At 46.7% G+C, this 18,555-nt stretch overlaps 1 protein-coding gene across 1 annotated transcript in view; it reads left to right on the forward strand.

Annotated features, from left to right (window-relative positions):
* LOC119399700 (uncharacterized) overlaps nt 1-16,270 on the forward strand; it is a 151,863-nt gene extending 135,593 nt beyond the window's left edge. The window contains exons 5-6 of the mRNA XM_049417823.1: nt 3,942-4,235; nt 4,846-16,270. Coding sequence (XP_049273780.1) covers nt 3,966-4,235; nt 4,846-6,663 — 2,088 coding nt within the window. The 5' untranslated portion in view covers nt 3,942-3,965 and the 3' untranslated portion in view covers nt 6,664-16,270. The remainder of the gene's footprint in view (nt 1-3,941; nt 4,236-4,845) is intronic.
* Nucleotides 16,271-18,555: the final 2,285 nt, after the last annotated feature.

Below are 18,555 nucleotides of genomic sequence, written 5' to 3' on the forward strand. Positions count from 1 at the left end.
GAAGTCTAAGCTAAGCTGTTAACTATCAGAATACCTAACAATATGCCGTGAAACAGCTTACTGTATACTGTAACGGTCAAACCTCGTTCCACGTTATAAAACTGAAATTTGGAAGAAGTTGTTCAACTTCACATTATACAGTCGTTAACGGAGTGCACATAGATGCAAGGAAACAACACTAAAATGCTATTTGTGTGAAAAAAAACTAGACGTGAGGCTCGTCAGGCCATACAGAACAAAAAACTCGCTCGAGCTTATCAGAGACGCTATTGATGGTTGAAACGTGCGGACGACATTCCTTTTCCTTTTTCCTTTTCGCGACCATTCGTCGACCTTGCGGGTCTACGGAGGCAGAGAGGTGCCTCCATATTCGATGCACGTACGCCCCAATTTGCACCCTTGCAGGCTTGCGCATAGTACGTAGTGTATGCACACCCGATGGCTTAGTGACGTGCCCAACACTACGCGGTGCTTTTGTAAGAAATCTTCCCATTGTTCGTCTGCTTGTGGACAAACACTCATCCGTCCGCCGTGTGGCGCGTCTTGCTTCGTTGAAAACAAAATACCTAACGTACAACCCAGCCTCGATTGCATAGCGATTAACCGAAGTGCAATGATGTCTAGGTCTAGCATCAGCCAATCAGAGACGATGCGCGATGAAAATAAAATAAATAAAACAGCGGGAATTAGAAAGACTGAGTAGAAAACAGAAAAAATACATTATCAGCATTTCCACTGCGTGAAAGTCGATGGGCAGCGAAGCTGTACAGCCCATAGCACTGAGGTGACGCTGAATAGTGATGAAAGGTACAGCTGGACACAAAACCTGTTTTTTTTTGTGTGTCCTTTTAAAGCACTTCCACCTCGATATGCGTGGACCAGAAGTGTAGCGCGCATGTTATTCGTCAGTTAAATAATTTTAGATGCGAAGCAGCTCTTTGACTAGACTGTGTAACGCTGTCCCTCCGTGCGTCCGTACGAACGCGGCGCAACGCACTCCCCTCGCCGCAGGTGTTGGAGCAGTGCCAAGTAGGTCACGCCGCAGCTGCGCGTTGACGTGACGCTCTCCTCGCAGTGCGCGCTGACGTCACTCTCTCCCTCGCCTGCCGCGCGCTCGCCGCAGCGCCCGCAGCTGCCGCCTCGTCCGTTCGCCCGCAACACCTGCCGCTACCGCCGCTCGCTCCGCTACCGCGACCGCCGCTCGCTACACCGCCGACTCGTCGCTTCACGCGCAAAAAATTAACACCATCTTCCCTAAGGGAACCCTGACGGGATGCGAAGCAGCAGCGTTGCGCACGGGTGGCGTCACGGGTTGAACGGCGCTAACGCGCCAGCTCCGGTCCAGCGCCTGTGTCCACTCTGAAGAAACGACAAGACCTACGCCAGCCATAGCTTCAAACGAATCTTCCAGCGCTCACCGCAGCACCCGCGTTAGCGCCGTTCAAACAGTGACGCCACCCGTGCGCAACGCTGCTGCTTCGCATCCCATCAGGGTTCCCTTCGGGAAGATGGTGTTAATTTTTTATTAATGTTTTTCTGTTTATATTTGTTGGACGAGTGGTGAGTAGCGGTGTTTGGCCAATTTCTGTGGAACCCTTCCAGGCATTTTTTGTTGAGTAGGCAATTGTTTACAAGGTTCGCAGAATTACAGATCGCATAGTTATACCGGTTCGATGTAAAAAAATAGGACGAGCGCATTGACGATATCGAGCAGCGGGTTCTTAACAAGGAATGCCCAAGGATCGCCTATTTGTCCATCGCTGATCTTTCAATGAACCCTCTGTTAAAGCCGTCTTTGAATACGGTGCAACGAATGAAAAATGTTTCTTGTTGGCGTTCGTTTCTGATGTAAAGCCCGCCCACGACGTGTCCCCCGCAAAAGCTGCGCCGGGGGTGCGTTGATCCAGGAGGTTGACGTGGCCCGTGTACGCTTAAGATTCACATGGCTGAATTGGTGAGACGCACGGCAAGCGGCTTTCAACAACGATGCCTAATAGTTGGCCGGAAATAAATTACGTGGGTGTGACGTGGAGGAGGAGATGTGAGGACATAGAGCGCTTGACGCGACAGCCGATGCACCGCGGAGTCACCCGCAGTGTCGCGGTTGCGAAGCGCTTGTCGCGAAGTCGTCGACAGGCGACACGTCGACGTGCCCCTTCGGGAGGCACGTCTGCTGTGCAGCTCTTTCGTTTGCTTCTTACTTTCGGTTGGATACAAATGCGTGCACCCACGCGGAAAAGCTTTTGCGTAGCGTTCGCTACGTGCTTTAGTGTTTTCGCTCCTTGACCTGATGGAGCGTGACATCATTCGCTTGCACTTGTCGTAACGAATTAGAGAGATTAGAGAGCGTGGTCTTTCCGGAAGTGTCTGCTTAGGATGAACGGGGGCGGTAGTAACAGCGCTGGTAGCGACAAAGCGTCACAAGCTGTTGCTAGGTGCAGGTTGTGACACTTTGTCGCTACCAGCGCTGTCACTACCGTCCCCGTTGCTACAGCGACCGCTTGTGACACTTAGTGTCTAGCGACACCTACTCTTATGGTATGGTGTAATTGTAATATTATTGCCACTTGAAGAGATGAAAAACTTTTTAACCGGGCTGTCGCTGGCGCCAATACTTCAACAAGTGGTATGGTCCTCGCGGCAGCAACAGGCTGCAGCAATTAAAGCAGCAGTTGTTGCGTTGGAGAATACCGCTCTTGGAAACTGCTCCAGCGAAACTCCGGTTCAAGAATATTTTGTCGCTTCAAGCCGCCTTCTCCTCCTGACGTTCGGCGTTGTTTGCAGTGTCACTTAAACATATGTCGTAACATATATCATTGCGCTTGAGTGGGAGAGTTAATGTTACGTTGGTATTACAGTTGTTTTTATTGCTTTATGTTTCTAATAATATTATCTCCATTATATATGAGTTATAACATTTTTATTGCTTTGTTTATGTATTATGTATTTACGTTGTCTAGATGGTCACGTCGGGTGGCTGTCCTGCTCGCCTGGTTTCCTATGTAGTGCCAAATGGCTCCTAGGGTAAAACTAGGGCAAAATAAAGAAAATGAAACGAAAGACAACGAGTGCACCACCCGGCCACCACAGGAACGACATAAAGAAGAAATGGCGATAAAGACGAAGAACAAAGACACTTATTAATATAAGTACCACCTTCCCTAATCAAGCAATACACGGTGCAGGTATAATGCGCGACTAATTCTGATAAAACCCTCCGGGCAAACGACATGTCGTATACCGAATCTCGAACCGATACGGCGTACTTCTTGTCGCCGGAAACGTGTGCTTTTGTTGCTATCGCAATGAAAGCGCGCGTTTTCCACAGGGTGGCACCCACCCTGTGCGAAAGTGGCGGCACGGGACCGCCAGACCTAAAAATAAGGCCTTCCTCTTTTTTTGTTTTTTTTTTTTGCCGTCGCCGTCACGTTCCGTATAAAGTCTGGATCTACGACATGGCGCCGGCGTCGTTCTGTGTGGGGGAGAAAGTTTGCGGAGACTGCAGACGGGCGGTGCTCAAGCGGAGTTGAAAAAGCGCCCGAAAGAGCATGACGGGGTGCCGGGGGGGGGGGGGGGTGAAGGGGCTGAGTCGCTCGGGCAGCAACTGCGAACTTTGATCAAAGGGACGCGGTCGCACGCGCTATTTTGACTGAGATCAGAAGAAAGCTCATACCCTTGCACGTGCTGCGCTCTTGTCGCTTACATTGCGTTTAGGCAGCAGGCAGCCGCTTCGGTTCTTCGACTGGCCGTATTCCCGTATGCCACCGTTTAGTAGCGTCACGTGGGGAAATCGGATCCCAATGGAGTTAGGCGATAGCGTTACTTCGTATACCATTCCAATTTGTTGCTATCGCATTCATTGCTTCGACCTTGCGGCGAAACGGTGACTCCATGCTTGCTTATATGGCTGAACGTTTTTTCTGTTCCTTTGTTTGTCGTAGTTTCCGGCGTCGTGGCTCTCCGCCATGCGGCGTCGCCGGAGCCTGCAGCTGATGGGCTGGCTTCTTCTGGCCGCCATGGCTACCCTGGCGCTGCTGGGCGCGCCGCCATGGCCTTCTGGCGGGGACTACTCATCCTCGGCGCCGGCGGAGTTGACACGTCACCCGTTCTGGACGTACGACCCGGTTGTCCAAGAGCCCCGCGACGCGCGCCAGCTGTGCTCGCTGCCCGTGGTTCACCCGCTGCACCCAAGCGTGTGGCCTCACCTCAAGCGTACAGTGCCCATACAGTGCAAGGTGAGTAGCGCTTGTGTTTATGTATATGTGTGGGAGAGAGAGACGAGCTGAGTATTCTAACATCGTGAATACACAACCAGCCCAACAACCGCTTTGCTGAGAGAGAAACTCGAGAGATGGCTGGCTGAGGAGCAGTAAGTGGTTGTTTGAATAAATACATAAATCGCCGGTTGGGGAGAGGAGGGTGGAGTCAGACTGTAACTGTCTAGTTACCAGCTAACACCTGAATTATGGCCATCAGTGGATGATGAAGAAGAAAGGGAGAGAGGTGGAAGATAAAATGGGACTATTTACATATGTACACGCATGGCTGAAATGGCTATTCACACATATAGAAGGACGTCTATAGAAGGACGTGACACTTTGTTGTTCGCTAGTGAAGCGACTTCCTCGAAAAAGTCGGTCACCTGTTCCCTCACACCGGCATTGTCACGTCACTGAATATTAAGAGCTTTCTGTTGCGTCCGGACCATAAAGAGCTTTCTAACCTTTAATTGACTTTAATGAACTTTCTAACCTTTAATTAAACGTAGCTTCAGCTTTATTTAGAAATACAGGTAGATCTGCCACAATTAATCTTCTTAAGACTTGTTTCGTTCCTCATGCCCAGGTTCGGCAACCGTGGCTGACGTTCGTGGACATCCGAGGAAACCTGCGCTTCAACCACAGCTCGGGTTACAAGCTCGGCTCTCTGCGATGCGCATACACTCCGGCCGAACGAGACGGAGACGACCGAATAAAATACGGGAAATCGGTGCCTTTCACACGTGACGAAACTCCACTCCAGAAGGACGTGGTGTACGTCTCGTGTCGCAATTACTTCGAAATACCCGTCTACTCAAACGTCCACGCAGTACTGCGAATACCAAAGTCGATACGTCACCGGAGTTCGGTGATGACGTCACCGCCACCTGAACCACACGATCGGCCCAGTATCCTGGTGTTCGGTCTCGACTCGATTTCAAGGCTGTCGATGATGCGGCTGCTGCCCAAGACTTACACCTTCCTCACCGACGTTCTAGGCTCGGTCGTCTTTAGGGGAATGAACAAGGTCGGCGACAACACATTTCCCAACCTGGTAGCGCTGCTCACCGGCATGGAGGCCTACACGCAGCTGAAGCATCCCGGCACGAATGGAGGTACCTTCGACGACGTCCGCTTCATCTGGGACGACTTCAAACGCGACGACTACTTGACTCTATTCGCCGAAGACTTCCCCGAGTACGGAGTCTTCAATTACCTTGCGCGAGGTTTCAGGGATCCACCGACTGATTTTTACTTTCGCCCATACTGCCTTGCCATGGAAAAGTCGTTCTTAATGAGGACGAGCTCCAATCTATGTTATGGCAACGTTCCTAAGCACAAGCTTCAGATAGACTACGTCCGACAGTTTATCGAAGTCAACAACGGGTCGCGGCCCTACTTCGCGTTCTCCTTTCTCGTCGAGATCAGCCACGAGTACATGCAGCAGGTAGCCGCGGCCGACGAAGACATCTTACAGTTCCTCACTGAATTACGAGACCGTGGCCACCTGGACAACACGTTCCTCTTCTTCCTCTCCGACCATGGCCACAGGTTCGACTCCATTCGGGAGACCTTCGTCGGCAGGCTAGAGGAGCGGCTTCCTTTCTTCGCCGTGAGGCCGCCTCCTCGATCGTCGTGGCCCAAGCATGACTCAGGGACGCACCAAGGCAGTGTGACCAGCGACTCCGGATCTGCAGCCAGTTCTCTAGCGGAGTCCGCAGCAGTAACGTCGGCATCTCTGCTGAAGGCGCTGCAGTCGAACGCTGGTCGGCTAACGACGCCTTACGACACGTACGAGACCTTCAGGGACATCTTATCCTTGGGAAGGTACGGCAGCTTCGCCGACAAGCCAAGATCGGACTTTGGCATAAGCCTGTTTCGCGAGATACCTTTTAGCCGTACGTGCGATCTCGCAAAGGTTCCGGAACAGTATTGCTCCTGCGACGCCGAGGAACCGATGGAAGTGTCCAGTAAGATCGTGGAGAAGGCGGCGCTGGCGCTCGTCGACAAGGTCAACAACCTCCTCGAAGTCGGTCTCGGGAACAGTTCGTACCGGTGCGCGCGCCTCACCATGCGCAGGATTCAGGACGCCCGGGAGGTGTTTAGTAGCGTTAGGAGCTCGTCGTCGTCGTCTTCGCCAAACAAGTCTTCTCACCCCGCCAACGGGCTCGGGAACAAGTCTGCCGCCGATGTGGACCATCACGCGGCCAATGTGCGCAGGATTCGGGTGACGGTGGTCGTGAACCCCAGCGACGCGATGCTTGAGGGACTGCTCCTCGTTCGGGAGGACCAGAGGCTGGTCGTCTTCGACGACATCAGCCGCATCAACAAGTACGGCCGCCAGTCGTCTTGCATCGAGCACCAGACGCTGAGGAAGTACTGCTACTGCATTCAGAATCAGTGATTTGGCGTCGGCTCGATCGTTTTTCAATGGGGTGGTTCTCAAGAAAAAGGACGCCGTGCATAGGCAACCTCTAGAGGCAACTAAGTTCTTGTTCTGTGATCATTTTGAGAATAGTGTGTTACATTTTTGGCTGTTACTTCTTTGTCTGCAGTATTCCTAATTTAACATTTACTTGTGTGATGTGGGCTAGCCTGCATTAGCGCATGGCGCTGTAGCGGCTGGTGCCCGTACATGTTTGCCTATCATTTTGTCATTAGCTGGTTTTGGTCAGTTTGCGATTCACTAATTTAGTTACTTCGGTGTAAGTAAATCTCTGAGAGCACCTTCATTTGATGAGGTCCTTCAGAAGGATATTTTTGTGCATCGTTACATGTAACAGTAGTTCTAGAAAACAAAAGCCTGTGCGAGACTCTCAATGTATAAATTGCAAATTGATCCGACGGTGTTATTTTAATGCCGCAAAGCAATGTGTAACTCGTTTCGACGCCTGTTCCTACAGAAATTTATAACGATATGATTTAGGTACAATTGGAAGTGACCGAAACGCACTCTAACGGATTAAACCAGTTACAAAATTACGATTAGCACAAACATATGTAATATATTCACCTGTGCCAAGTGTATTCGAGATCGCGTTTATGAACAGGCCTTGTAGACGGAGCCGTCGACTGATAAATGTACCTAAAATTTGATGCGCTCCTGCGATCGAAGCTTTTGTTAGTACAAGCATAACGCGTAAGCTAACTTTACTTGCGCGCTATGTTTCATGTCAACCTCAAGATAAAGAAACATACTGGAAAGGTAACACGTAACTATGATGCTGCCAGGCGACATTGTTTTTATTATTTGAACAAATTATTCGCTGTTTAGTTCAGCGTTTCGCCTTTTCATCTGTTACCAGGTAATTTAGACAAAGTCTGCATAGTGTTGTGGCCATCCACATAAGTTGTACTAAAGCTCCTTAAAATATAATCTCGAATCCGCAAGGAAAGTTAGATAAGGATCCTGCTCATCGCGAAGTGTGCCGCCTTCAAGAAGCGAAGAATGCAGCGATGTATGAACAGTCTGTTTTGTGCAAGTTGGAGGGGTGCACTCTACTACATCAGACTTCACCGGTGAACTCCATCTGAAATTGTTCTGTCTGAAGGATCATCTCGCAAGGCTGCTAGACAACTCTGAGCTTTTTTTTTTTTTTTTTTTTCGCTGTGCTGCGAAGAGTGTAGTGCGGTGAAGTGCATCGCGTCACGCGTTTGTGTGTGTGTGTCCGTGCGCAAGACGTTTCTAGGAGTGACATCGTAGTCCTTTGACTCTGGGATCGCTGGCGATCTCGAACATCGCTAAACACTATTGCCGGTACTTCACGTGTGAGCTAGCCTGTTTATTTATATGCTGACAGGCATCTGTAGCTAGGAGTGTCTTGTTTCTATTTGAGAGAACGAAGCAGTGTTAATCCTGCAACTTGATCAACTTAGGTTGAGAAACCCTCGCGCAGCGACGCTGGTCGCCATTTCCCACACCTTCTGGAACGAGTGAATGTCTCTCTTTTGCAGATATCTTGTTTGTAAAATGTGTTATGTTATTTGCAGGTCCGCATTTCTTATTGTGGTATCATTATGCGTGTTCATCTTCATATTTGTTAATGTTTCTGCTTCTGGGTAGTGTGTTGTAACGACGCGTTTGACGTGCAACTTTTTTTTTGTCGATGACGTCATTACTGTGTGGTCGAGGAACGTTAGCATAGACGTCGACATAAAACTATCCAGTAACTCTTCCCCAATTGTACAGCCGCAACGCGGCCTTGTCTTGCCAAGCCTCGCTCCATTTCGGTTTGCAGAAAGAGTTACGCGAAGGTTTTGAAAACTAGAAGTCAGTATATATAAAAACTAAGTTGGCCTCGGCTGTTGCGTCTCGTGCCGTGACGTACAAGTGACGCAGGAAACTGACGCTGAAAGCGGAAACTAGTGAAGAGTCGTTACTACGCACTATTCTTGTTATGTTTTTTTGTTTTGTTTTTGTTTTCAATAGTGGAAATCTCTTTGATACTGTGTGTTTGTTTTGTTTTTGTTTTGTTTTTGGCACAGTTCTTGGGTGCCCTCAACGCCTTGAAACCGCAGTTACCACTCATCATCAGGGTCTCCCGTTACTACTGCTCAAAGCACAAGCGACCGCCTTTGAAAAATCCTCGACGTGTTCATGCCTCTAGAGCGTGTTGTAAAATAGATAGTTTGTTCGACAAGCTACACTCTACACCTCGCTGACCACAATGCCTCGTGAGTAATTCAAACCGAACTTACACCCTCCGTAGAGACGTGCCCTCTCTCCCTGACCTCCGCTGAAGTGAGCCAGAAAACTGACGGCACACTTTGGGTCGAGCACATGTGACGTGACGGCCTTCTGAGTATCGAGTGACCGCAACGGATAGGTGTCCCAGTTAACTGTTTGCAGGATCGTTATACGACTACGAGACAACAGTTATACGGTCAGGATCGTGCTCCCATGGAACAGATGCGTGCGACGTTCGACTAGTGGTTATAACCGGATACATGGTCGTCACTCAGAGCCTTGTCGTGTGTGTTGTTTATGCATTTCTTGCATGTCGTATACCGCCTCGCGTGCCGTTGCACCCCTGAGAACTAGCAGCGTGATATTCCGTGGCTTGAACGCGAGCTAGCCGAAAGGGTTCACCGTTGTCTGCACCGTGTCGTCTAGCGGAACGCTTACGAAATCGAAATCTCGTTCGCGGTCCTGGCTGCGTGTCCAGCGACGCATGACGCGGAACGCGCTTGGTCAATACTGACCGCAATGGGTAATGAAGCGCCGCTTGTATTTAACCTTGGGTGTATGAGCCTTCATTGGAATAGTCCCGCGGGTCGCTTGTTTGAAGCTTGAAATAACGAAACTGCGCCAGTTGGCGACTCACACTAACATAGAACAAGTGAAATGACTACAGAGTCATCGGTTTTTTAGATTTCCTAAACTGATTACTAAAGAAAATTTGAGCCTGCAATTATTAAACAACTAGGAATACGGCGGGCGAGACGTCAATCGTTTCTCTATAGCGAACGTCATTGTTTACAGAGAAAACACTGACTCCTAATTTATTACTTTAGCTTGAACAGCAGTGCCAAGTGGTATTTCTGCACGTTTCTTCGATTTTTCCTGGTGTTATAAATCTGTAGTTGTTTCTACTTCAGATGGTAATTATCAGCGCAAAAATACGTCTAGCACAAAAATATATCTAGGCATATTCGAGTACGCGTTTTTTTTAATGTAATTGGCAACTTTTGACAGTAAAATTCAACGTAAGTGAATGGAATTTTTTTTAAAATCTCGAACCTTTTAGTTTTCGCGATTTGAAGCTGATGAGATTGGAAAACCGTGACGTTAAATGAGACTTGTGATAGTCGTGCAGAATTTGTACGACTATGGATTAGATTAAGAAACGCAACTGAGATTGGGTTAAAACCCCCAAAAATTGTCGATTTTGTGTATGTAGAAAGTCTTCTGGCGATAAATAGGGTTTCTTTCTCCTGCCACGACTGTACTGACGCCAGATTTACGCTGGGACGGTTTTGCAATATTTTTCTTGGCTGCCTGTTATTGGGATAAGGCAGGCCTATCCCGTTAACAGAGTCTGCTTTATTTGGTTAACCGATGTAGTCCAATTCGGGCGTCTACGTTTTTCATGATCAGGTGTTCTATAATGCATCATCTATCCTTTCGGATGTCTGTAGCATTGCTTTCACTATGTTAAGAAACGAGATGATGTACTTCACGTCTCCGGGTCTGTTGGAAATAGAGAGGGATATCGTTGATTATCCTGTTGGTAGAAAGTCTGCATTGGTGAAGTAACCGGAGTTGTCAGATTTGTGCATATATGTTGCCCATGAGCGGGTACTTTATAACACATGATGTAACCTTTTGGACGCATGGAGGCACGTAGTCGGGCAGCTAAGAAATCAAGTGCCGTATTTGTCACCTCGAGGTCGGTGAGAATTAACTGGGACAGTCCACTCACTTAACTGAACAGAATATGCGTAGAATGTAGAGCTAAGATTGTAGACTAACATGAGGAATGCGGATACGAAAAGCAATTTTTTTCCCAAGCACGCGCAATACAATGTGCAACAGAACGAAACGCACAGTAAACCACAAAATAAACGGACCACGCGAGCGCGCGGCTCAATTGTCGTCTGCGCAGTCTAATGGTGAGCTGTCCGGAGTCGAAAGCATTGTTCTGGCTGCAGATGCCTGAGCAATGCTCTCGAACCGGACGGCTCGCCACTAGACGGTGCACACGGCAACGTGGGCCATTTTATTTCGTGGACGACTGTGCATGGCTTCCTGAAAATCTGTTTGTTGTTCACAGAACGAAAACACGTTGTCCCGTGAATGGTAAAACATCGAAACCAGTTTCAATGTAGCGTGGTATTGACTGCTGTCTTGAGAAGGCGATCGGCTTTTACGAGGCTGAAATTAGTTTTTTCAGTCCGCACTAGCGATCGATGTTCTCCAGGTTCTGCGAGCTTTCCGCAGTTGTGAAGCTAACGAATGCTGGTGAGAGATATTGGCTTTGCCGCGTAGACGTCGAAACAAAAAAATCTCGATCCTTTTTGACAAACGACCTTCTATAGAGAAGGCCGAACCTCGGCCTATTGCGGCAGGAAGAAGAAAGTGAACGAAGACTCCGCTGCCAGGTTTACCGAGCATTCTAGGAGTAATTCGCTTGAGGCTGTCGTAAATCGAATTTGCTTTTGCCCAAACCAGAATGATACGAGGACACACTGGCCATGGGTAGTGGCTGTCGGTGGGCTTGCCAGGCTTTCCACTGCAAAGAAAGTTTACGCGACTGGCAATTATCGAGCTTGTGTCTTGCCTTTAAACGACAGTGTTAAACTGATAGCCGTTTGAGAAAGTTTGACTCAGACACGCAGTGTAAAGGAGGATCACTGTTAGGGCTGGATAAGTCGTGCCCTGTTCCTTGGTGCAATATATGTGCTCGGCTATTTAATTTAGTTTTATTCTTTGTTGAAGAGGCAGTTCAGCTAATGCATAAGTGTAGACGTTCGTTTTATAATCATATTTATGTATAGATGCGTTAAAGAAATAATTCAGGAAAATACGGAGGAAGTATGGTGCGATTCGTCTAAATCTGTTTTTAATTAAGCCGTTAGAGCGAAGTAGAAAATTAGAGTGAGTTGCTTTAGTGCCAACTGATACATCCTGTGCCTCAGTGCGGGTAAAAAAAAAGACTGGAAATCTAGCAAGTTAATAAGTACGTGTGAGGTAAATCGTTAGTCTTGGGAAAACGCAGTGGCAGGGATTATCGACAGGATAGTGTACTTTGAAAAATTATTCCAAGTAGTATGGCAAAACGCTTAGGAAAATACTTAGCTAGAAAACAAGTGTCATTAGTATGTGCAGTCTCCGATAACGCAGCCGCCGATAAGTGTGCCTTTTCGCTATTCTTGAGAAAGCAGCAAGCAGTGGAAGTTGCAGTTCACGAGGCTGAGCTACTCAAACGTCGCGTATAGCTGTGGGCGTCCGAGACTAAATTACAGCGAAATCGATTGAACGCAGTGAAATACAGGATTTGTCACCTATCAATTAAACAATGTTTTCCTCCGTAATAACTGGAAGGCTAGCCTTGAGAAAGTTATACTATATATACGATAGATTTCTGGGAGCATATCGATACATCAGCATTGTCTGTCATCAAGCTTTACAACCAGTCGGCTTGCATCGCAGGATGCGTGGCGAGCCGTTTGCGTTCAGAAGAATGTGTATAACTGGTTTTGGTGCGTACGTCGCCGCGATGATACTTTTGGTGTCGTCGGTTAACTTGTAAAGAAAACCTAAGCATTGTCTATAGAAGGCGTAAACGAAGCCGTAGGATAAGAAACTAGGCAGCACCGTAAGCGAAAGCAGGAAATATTGCTACTCTATAAATGAGAGATATGTCGCAGGAAAAGATTTGAGAGGGTGCGGAAGCTACGCCTCTAGAAAGTATAAAAAAGTACATTGCAACTGGAGATACAAGTGAGATACAAGATGACTAGAGAGAAAGGTAGCACCCACATGGTGACCCTAATAGCATAATCAACGCCCACTGAAAAAAGGCAGAAGTTCGGGAGAAGAGGTTGAAGAGAGAAATATTCTTGGACACGGGGTGTCGTTGTAGCCGATGTTTGGACAAGGGGTCTTGTCTTCTTCAAGGCAACATTGCCCATCTTCCGCAGTGACATCCCCTGTTCAAGAACACTCACATCCCTCAGTGAAATAGTACTACGGTGCAAAATAATCTAAAATAAGCGATATGTTTCTACGTCAAGGAGGGTCTCATTGCATACCTGTATACCCAGAATTTAGCAGCTTTCATTCCATTTTCAGATCGTATTTATGATAACGTCGCCCGACTGTCTCTACATAACCAATCACTAAAGAATCATCTATACGCATTACGCTTGCAGAACATTTCCGGCATATTTAGCTACTTTTTCATATTTACCGCTGCGCCTTTCATCGATCTGTGTAGTTAGGTATCCATTGAACGTTATTGCGTATTCATCTACATACCTATTTGGAATTATACACGCAGATAGTATGTATACCCAAGTTGAAACCTCATATATACAGCGAGAACGTAGGCAACGCGTTTTTTGACAGCCGAAGTTATTTTGAGAGGTGCCCTGGCATTTTTGCTGCTGTTTTTTTTTTTCGGGGCCCTGTATTACTGCCATGAACAATCACCAGTGACAACGCCATTGCATTTCTTCTACAGCTAGCATAGAACACCAAGTTCTTAAAACAGAATAAGTCGGGAAAGAAATTAGTGGAACAAAGTCCCTACTCGGGTGTCTAGTCAATAGGAAATGTTTAAAACGCAGACATACAAGTGACGTATGTGAATGGGTTTGGCTCAGGTCGAAGCGTTTCGTAATAAAAGATAAACGCATGAGATCATCTGTCGTTGTTACGCTAAATTTTTGAAGTAGGTTTCCCACCTTGGCTGGTTTTGGCTTGACGCTGCATATGGGAAGGTTTATGAGGACAGCCAAGCGTCTTATTCATGTAGAATAGCTGATCGCAGTGTGTTTCAGTTTCACGAAAGGGCTGGGCGCGTTACCGCGAACCTCATGGTGTTGAGATGTTACGCCTATTAATATGCGCTGAGTACAGGTCTCTTATCGCAGTTATTTCTTTATAATAGCGGAAGAAGGCAAGACATATTGTGTTTCTCTTTACATGAAATAAAATCGGAATTTCAAGACTGCCACCATTGGGACCGTATATACTGCCTAACCGCAGTAAAATTTCACAAGCATATGTAGAGGAAGACAGATGTTGAAGATTGCAGTTAGATATGCCTCATTACTCCAATATTTGGTTGTGAGGCTAACAAGAATTAAAAATAGGAAAGAACGTATACTGGAATGAACAGCAACATATGTGAAGCGTACAGTAATTGCGGGCCGTTTTTCACATATGATTGGCGTATGGTTGCATGCAATCTGGAATGCTCGCTGGCTGATGGTTTCCCGGGCTTTGAAGTTTGAATACGCCATTTCCTTCATTTTGCTCAAATGTAGCATCACGCGTCATTTTTTGCTGGTTAAAAATAAGCCTAAGATGTACCATTATTTGGCTCTGGGTAACAACGAAAACATGATGTAAGCGTCGCCTAGACGACATTGCTTTAGACATAGCTTTGCGAGTTTCTGTTACGTTTGAATGCTCGCCTTTGCAACATAAATCGCAATTCGTGTGAATTGAAATATGTATCAGTAAGGCTGTAGGATTTTTCGCAAATGCGCACCCTCCTACAGGATGACATTAATCGACACAAGTGTTGCCAAGAAGATATAAGTGGCGTGCCAAAGTGTACATTAACGAACTAGTGAACACCTAAAACTTAGCTGACCAGCATATGGTTTCCTGACCAAACGTACCTTATGAAATGGCACTGTGTAATGCGTGCCAATGAAAGTCCTGGGTAAAGGCGTCACAAGCTGGTGGTTACACATATTATGATATAATGCGTCGCAGTCACTGTACCGCACGCATTTAAGCAAGTGTCGTGGGGCTTCAGTACGATATGACTTGCATTTTTTATGGCGGATAAGCACAAAATAATTCCGCAAAAGGCTTAAGCGAGTCGCATGTACCAAAAGTGATGTCTCGGCAATACTTGCGAGTATGCGCATGGCTACATGTAGGAAGAAAAAGCTGTGTAAATTCAAACGGTGTTGTTGAAGGTCCTTGTTGCTCTGTACTCTTTCCTGCGGCATTGCCTTGCTCCTTCCACGCCTTCATGACATGTGAAAAACTTTTTATGCCATATTGCCAAGGTAGATTTAGAGGCGTAGTAAAAGCGTTTTTTTTTCCTTTTTAGTGTTTAAATTTTGACTGTTGACAACCTTGGAGGTAGCCATCTCAAAAGAGTCAGCTGCAACCATTTATAACTGGTGTCGTCAAGATAACAGAACTAGTAGTGCCGCGGTAGCTGAACTAAGGTCCAGGATTGATCGTTACTTTCGGTTTCAGAAAATCAGCATTTCCTGCATGATGTTTGTCGAACGTCATAAATTCTGTCGTCGACGATATCTAAGCATTTGTCTTTGTATTTCGAAAAATAACTCTTTCAAGTAAAATTTAATGTGTTGTGTTTTTCAGGCCGCTGATCTACGCGTGTCTACCAATATGCTGCGAGTGGTTTGTTCCGATGGTGTTCAAAGCGTTTTGACCTGACTTATGAAACGGCTAGAGTTTCGTGTTTGCGCGAATATACAACCATGAGCATTCATTGAGCCATGAATGTTCATATACAATGAATACTGCCAGCCTGCACGCTGAAACTGAAGAAAAACTAAAACGAACGTGAGACCAACACTGACATAATCACCACATCGTGATGAACCCGTACTGCTGACACAAAACCCTCACATTCATGAGAAATAAATGGTAGTTCAAAACTAATGCACCATGTACGGACCTCACAGATAAAAATGCGGCAATTTAGGGCTAAGTAAGGCACGTATTTTTGGTTCCACCGCCTTGAGGTCTCTCTACATCGGCGTAATTTTGACGCGAAAACTTACGTCAGACCCAGCCTTATTTTTAGCGGCCAGTTTTGTAGCGACACAGCGCGGTTCTCTGGAGCAATGACGTGTACGAGTCTTAGTCTCGAATTCTCCGATGTCGTGCTTCAATCGGTGAAGACTGTACAACAAATGCGGCACCTGATACTTTAAATGCGATCTGTTGTCGGTCGGTTGGATGCGAAGCGAAGTTGTAATGTTCCAGGTGACCTTCTTCTAGCTTCAAAGTTTACAGTGATTGACCGCACATGTAGGCATGCGACAGTCAGTGACGTCGCCGCGGTATCACGTGACATGCCTACATGCCTCGTGCTGAAATGTTTTTGACACTTTCGCCACTTGTTCGAGCTGTCGTGCTGTCACTCTAGTCGCGTTTATAGGCAAGCGTCGTTGTGTTCCCACAACTTTTTTCGCGGTTCTTTCCCCGAACATATACGACCTATGCAACGCCGAACAGCAATATCTGTACGCCAAGATTGTGCTCAATAAAGGCACCGTTATATTCCTTATACATGCCTACTGCTTTTGCCGACTGTGCAATGGAACTACATATTATGGACCTGTGTCTGAAAACCCATATTTAATAATGTCTTGCCCATGGCACGAGTAGCAGGTTTTGATTTCAGTTCAGCTTATTGTTTTATTTCAACTTGAATGTGCTCCGATAAAGGAGTAGCCTCCTGTATCCGCAACATGTAGGTCTACACGCTTTCAATTGTGGCAGCTTGTTGGCACTGAAGAAATACACGCGGTGTTATATATATATAACACGCGATGTTATATATGCATGCGAAATGCATATGTCTGCATGCGATGTGTAGAATGACAAAGCGGTTGCAGCATGACGGCGGTATCATTTAAATTAACTTTGCTTCGTCAAGATATGTGCGTATGTTATATCGTATTGGAAAACATGAAATAATTTGTGAGGCTCAGATGTACTTTACAAACACCGGAGCTCATAACCTTCGAAAAATTCAGACCGCCTAAATCTGAAAACATATTCGCAAATTTATCAACTCTCCTGCGAAATTCATGCAGCCGAGGTAGTCAAAGAAATGCATTTTCGAAAAACGTTGGTCCTTGCTTTACAGAATCAATGCGCAGTAATTTGGAGACGCGTGACATGCGTTTGTGTTGGAAGTGGTTTGTTTCACAATTTTACATTCTGTATGTTTCACTTTTATTTTAATGAAATTATTTCTTTTCGAAGGCAATGCTCTACAAACTTCATTGAGCACCTACGCAAAGAATCCGTCTTTTTTTTTTTCTTTCGTATGCTACACATCTATTCCGAAAGCCGAAGTTAGGTCCGAGCAAGAGCGTCGTGGTTTTGTTCTTTTCTATTTTTGCAATGTCGTCTCGTATGCTGCAGAAAGCATATAACGGTGCATTTTCTGTCCAGGTGTAAAGGTAAGTTCAATGCTCGTTAAAATTGTAAGCCAGTGTGTCTACTCAATATTGCCCTTGAAGGTGATGTTCTTTACCTGACTATAAGGTCCCTTTTCAATAAACGTTTTAGGCGTAATCAAATAATAGTTGTAGGTAGTGTGTGAACAGGTTATTCGTACTGCCTACGGCATGTACTACCGGACTTGTCTCACGACCCAGAGCATTAATGACCACTGATGCTCCACAGCGGGACTTTACCAAAGATATGGCGGACGTGGTGCTTTGATAATGCGCGAGGCCGCTTCGTCATATGGGCACACAAGACACACACGTGACCTTTTTAATGCGTGCAATGAGCAGCTTAGACAGTTACAGATCCTGAGTTATGGCGGCCACATATCGATGGGGACGCATGCGTACTTACATTTAGGTGCGTAATAATGAAGCTTGGGTTAGCATAATTAATTTGCAGTCCCCCACCTAGCCGTCTTTCTTAATGAAACTTTGGTTTTGGAACGTAAAACTCAAGAATCAGATTTTGCAGGCAATTCGAAGCTGTGTGTAGTTTTGCCGAGATAGTCTTCAGTGGTATATGCACTACTAATTTACATCTAATGTAGCCAAACTGAACTTCCCCCGAGTTGTCTTTTACCGATCCAAGGACGTACGCGCGCATCCAGACACGTCGCAAGCCAGTTTTGTATCAAATGCCAAGTTGTGAACATGTCCGCCAACATTCAAATCGCTGCGCAGAGTTTACCGCGGCCCATAGACAATGGCACCGCCATCGAGATGCATATTAAGCGACGTTTGCTCGCCAAGCGCACCTACAAGACCGCATTCTCCGCTTCACGACATGCCGGCACTACTTGTTTCTTCGTGAGTTGGCTTCGCTGCAATAGACAATGGGGTCAAGCCAGCTTACAAAGACCAAGCTTACATCGACGCCCTGACATCGGCTTCACTTCCAAAAACATGTGCATTGCTGGTAATACATTTTTCTACGCGCAATAAAACCCACTTTATATCAAAATATGAAGGCCCCGGCACATATTTTCAATATTTTCCTAACAGTTCGCTGTTGCCTCGAGGCGCGTGCGTGTCTGCGCAGAGCGCGCACGCGGCAGCTGGTGGTTTCATCGTGGTCCAGAGTGGCCATCTATCTCTATCTAGGGCAGCTGAGGAAACTAGATGTGAGAAAACTACAGTCGGATACAGCTTAAGAAGTGCCGACAGGCCCCGCCTAGATGACCGAATGCGCGGTAGCCTACCGCCTCGGCGACTAAAGAAATAGTCCCGCTCATGCACTCGGCAATGTTCTCCGAAGGCGTAGTCAGCGGCCGTCCGACTCATGACGTCAGTCTGGAGTAGGCTCCGACTGGTGCAGGCTTGCGTGCATCCG

Source organism: Rhipicephalus sanguineus, chromosome 7, assembly GCF_013339695.2.
Source record: "Rhipicephalus sanguineus isolate Rsan-2018 chromosome 7, BIME_Rsan_1.4, whole genome shotgun sequence".
In the NCBI taxonomy this organism is placed as follows: domain Eukaryota; kingdom Metazoa; phylum Arthropoda; class Arachnida; order Ixodida; family Ixodidae; genus Rhipicephalus; species Rhipicephalus sanguineus.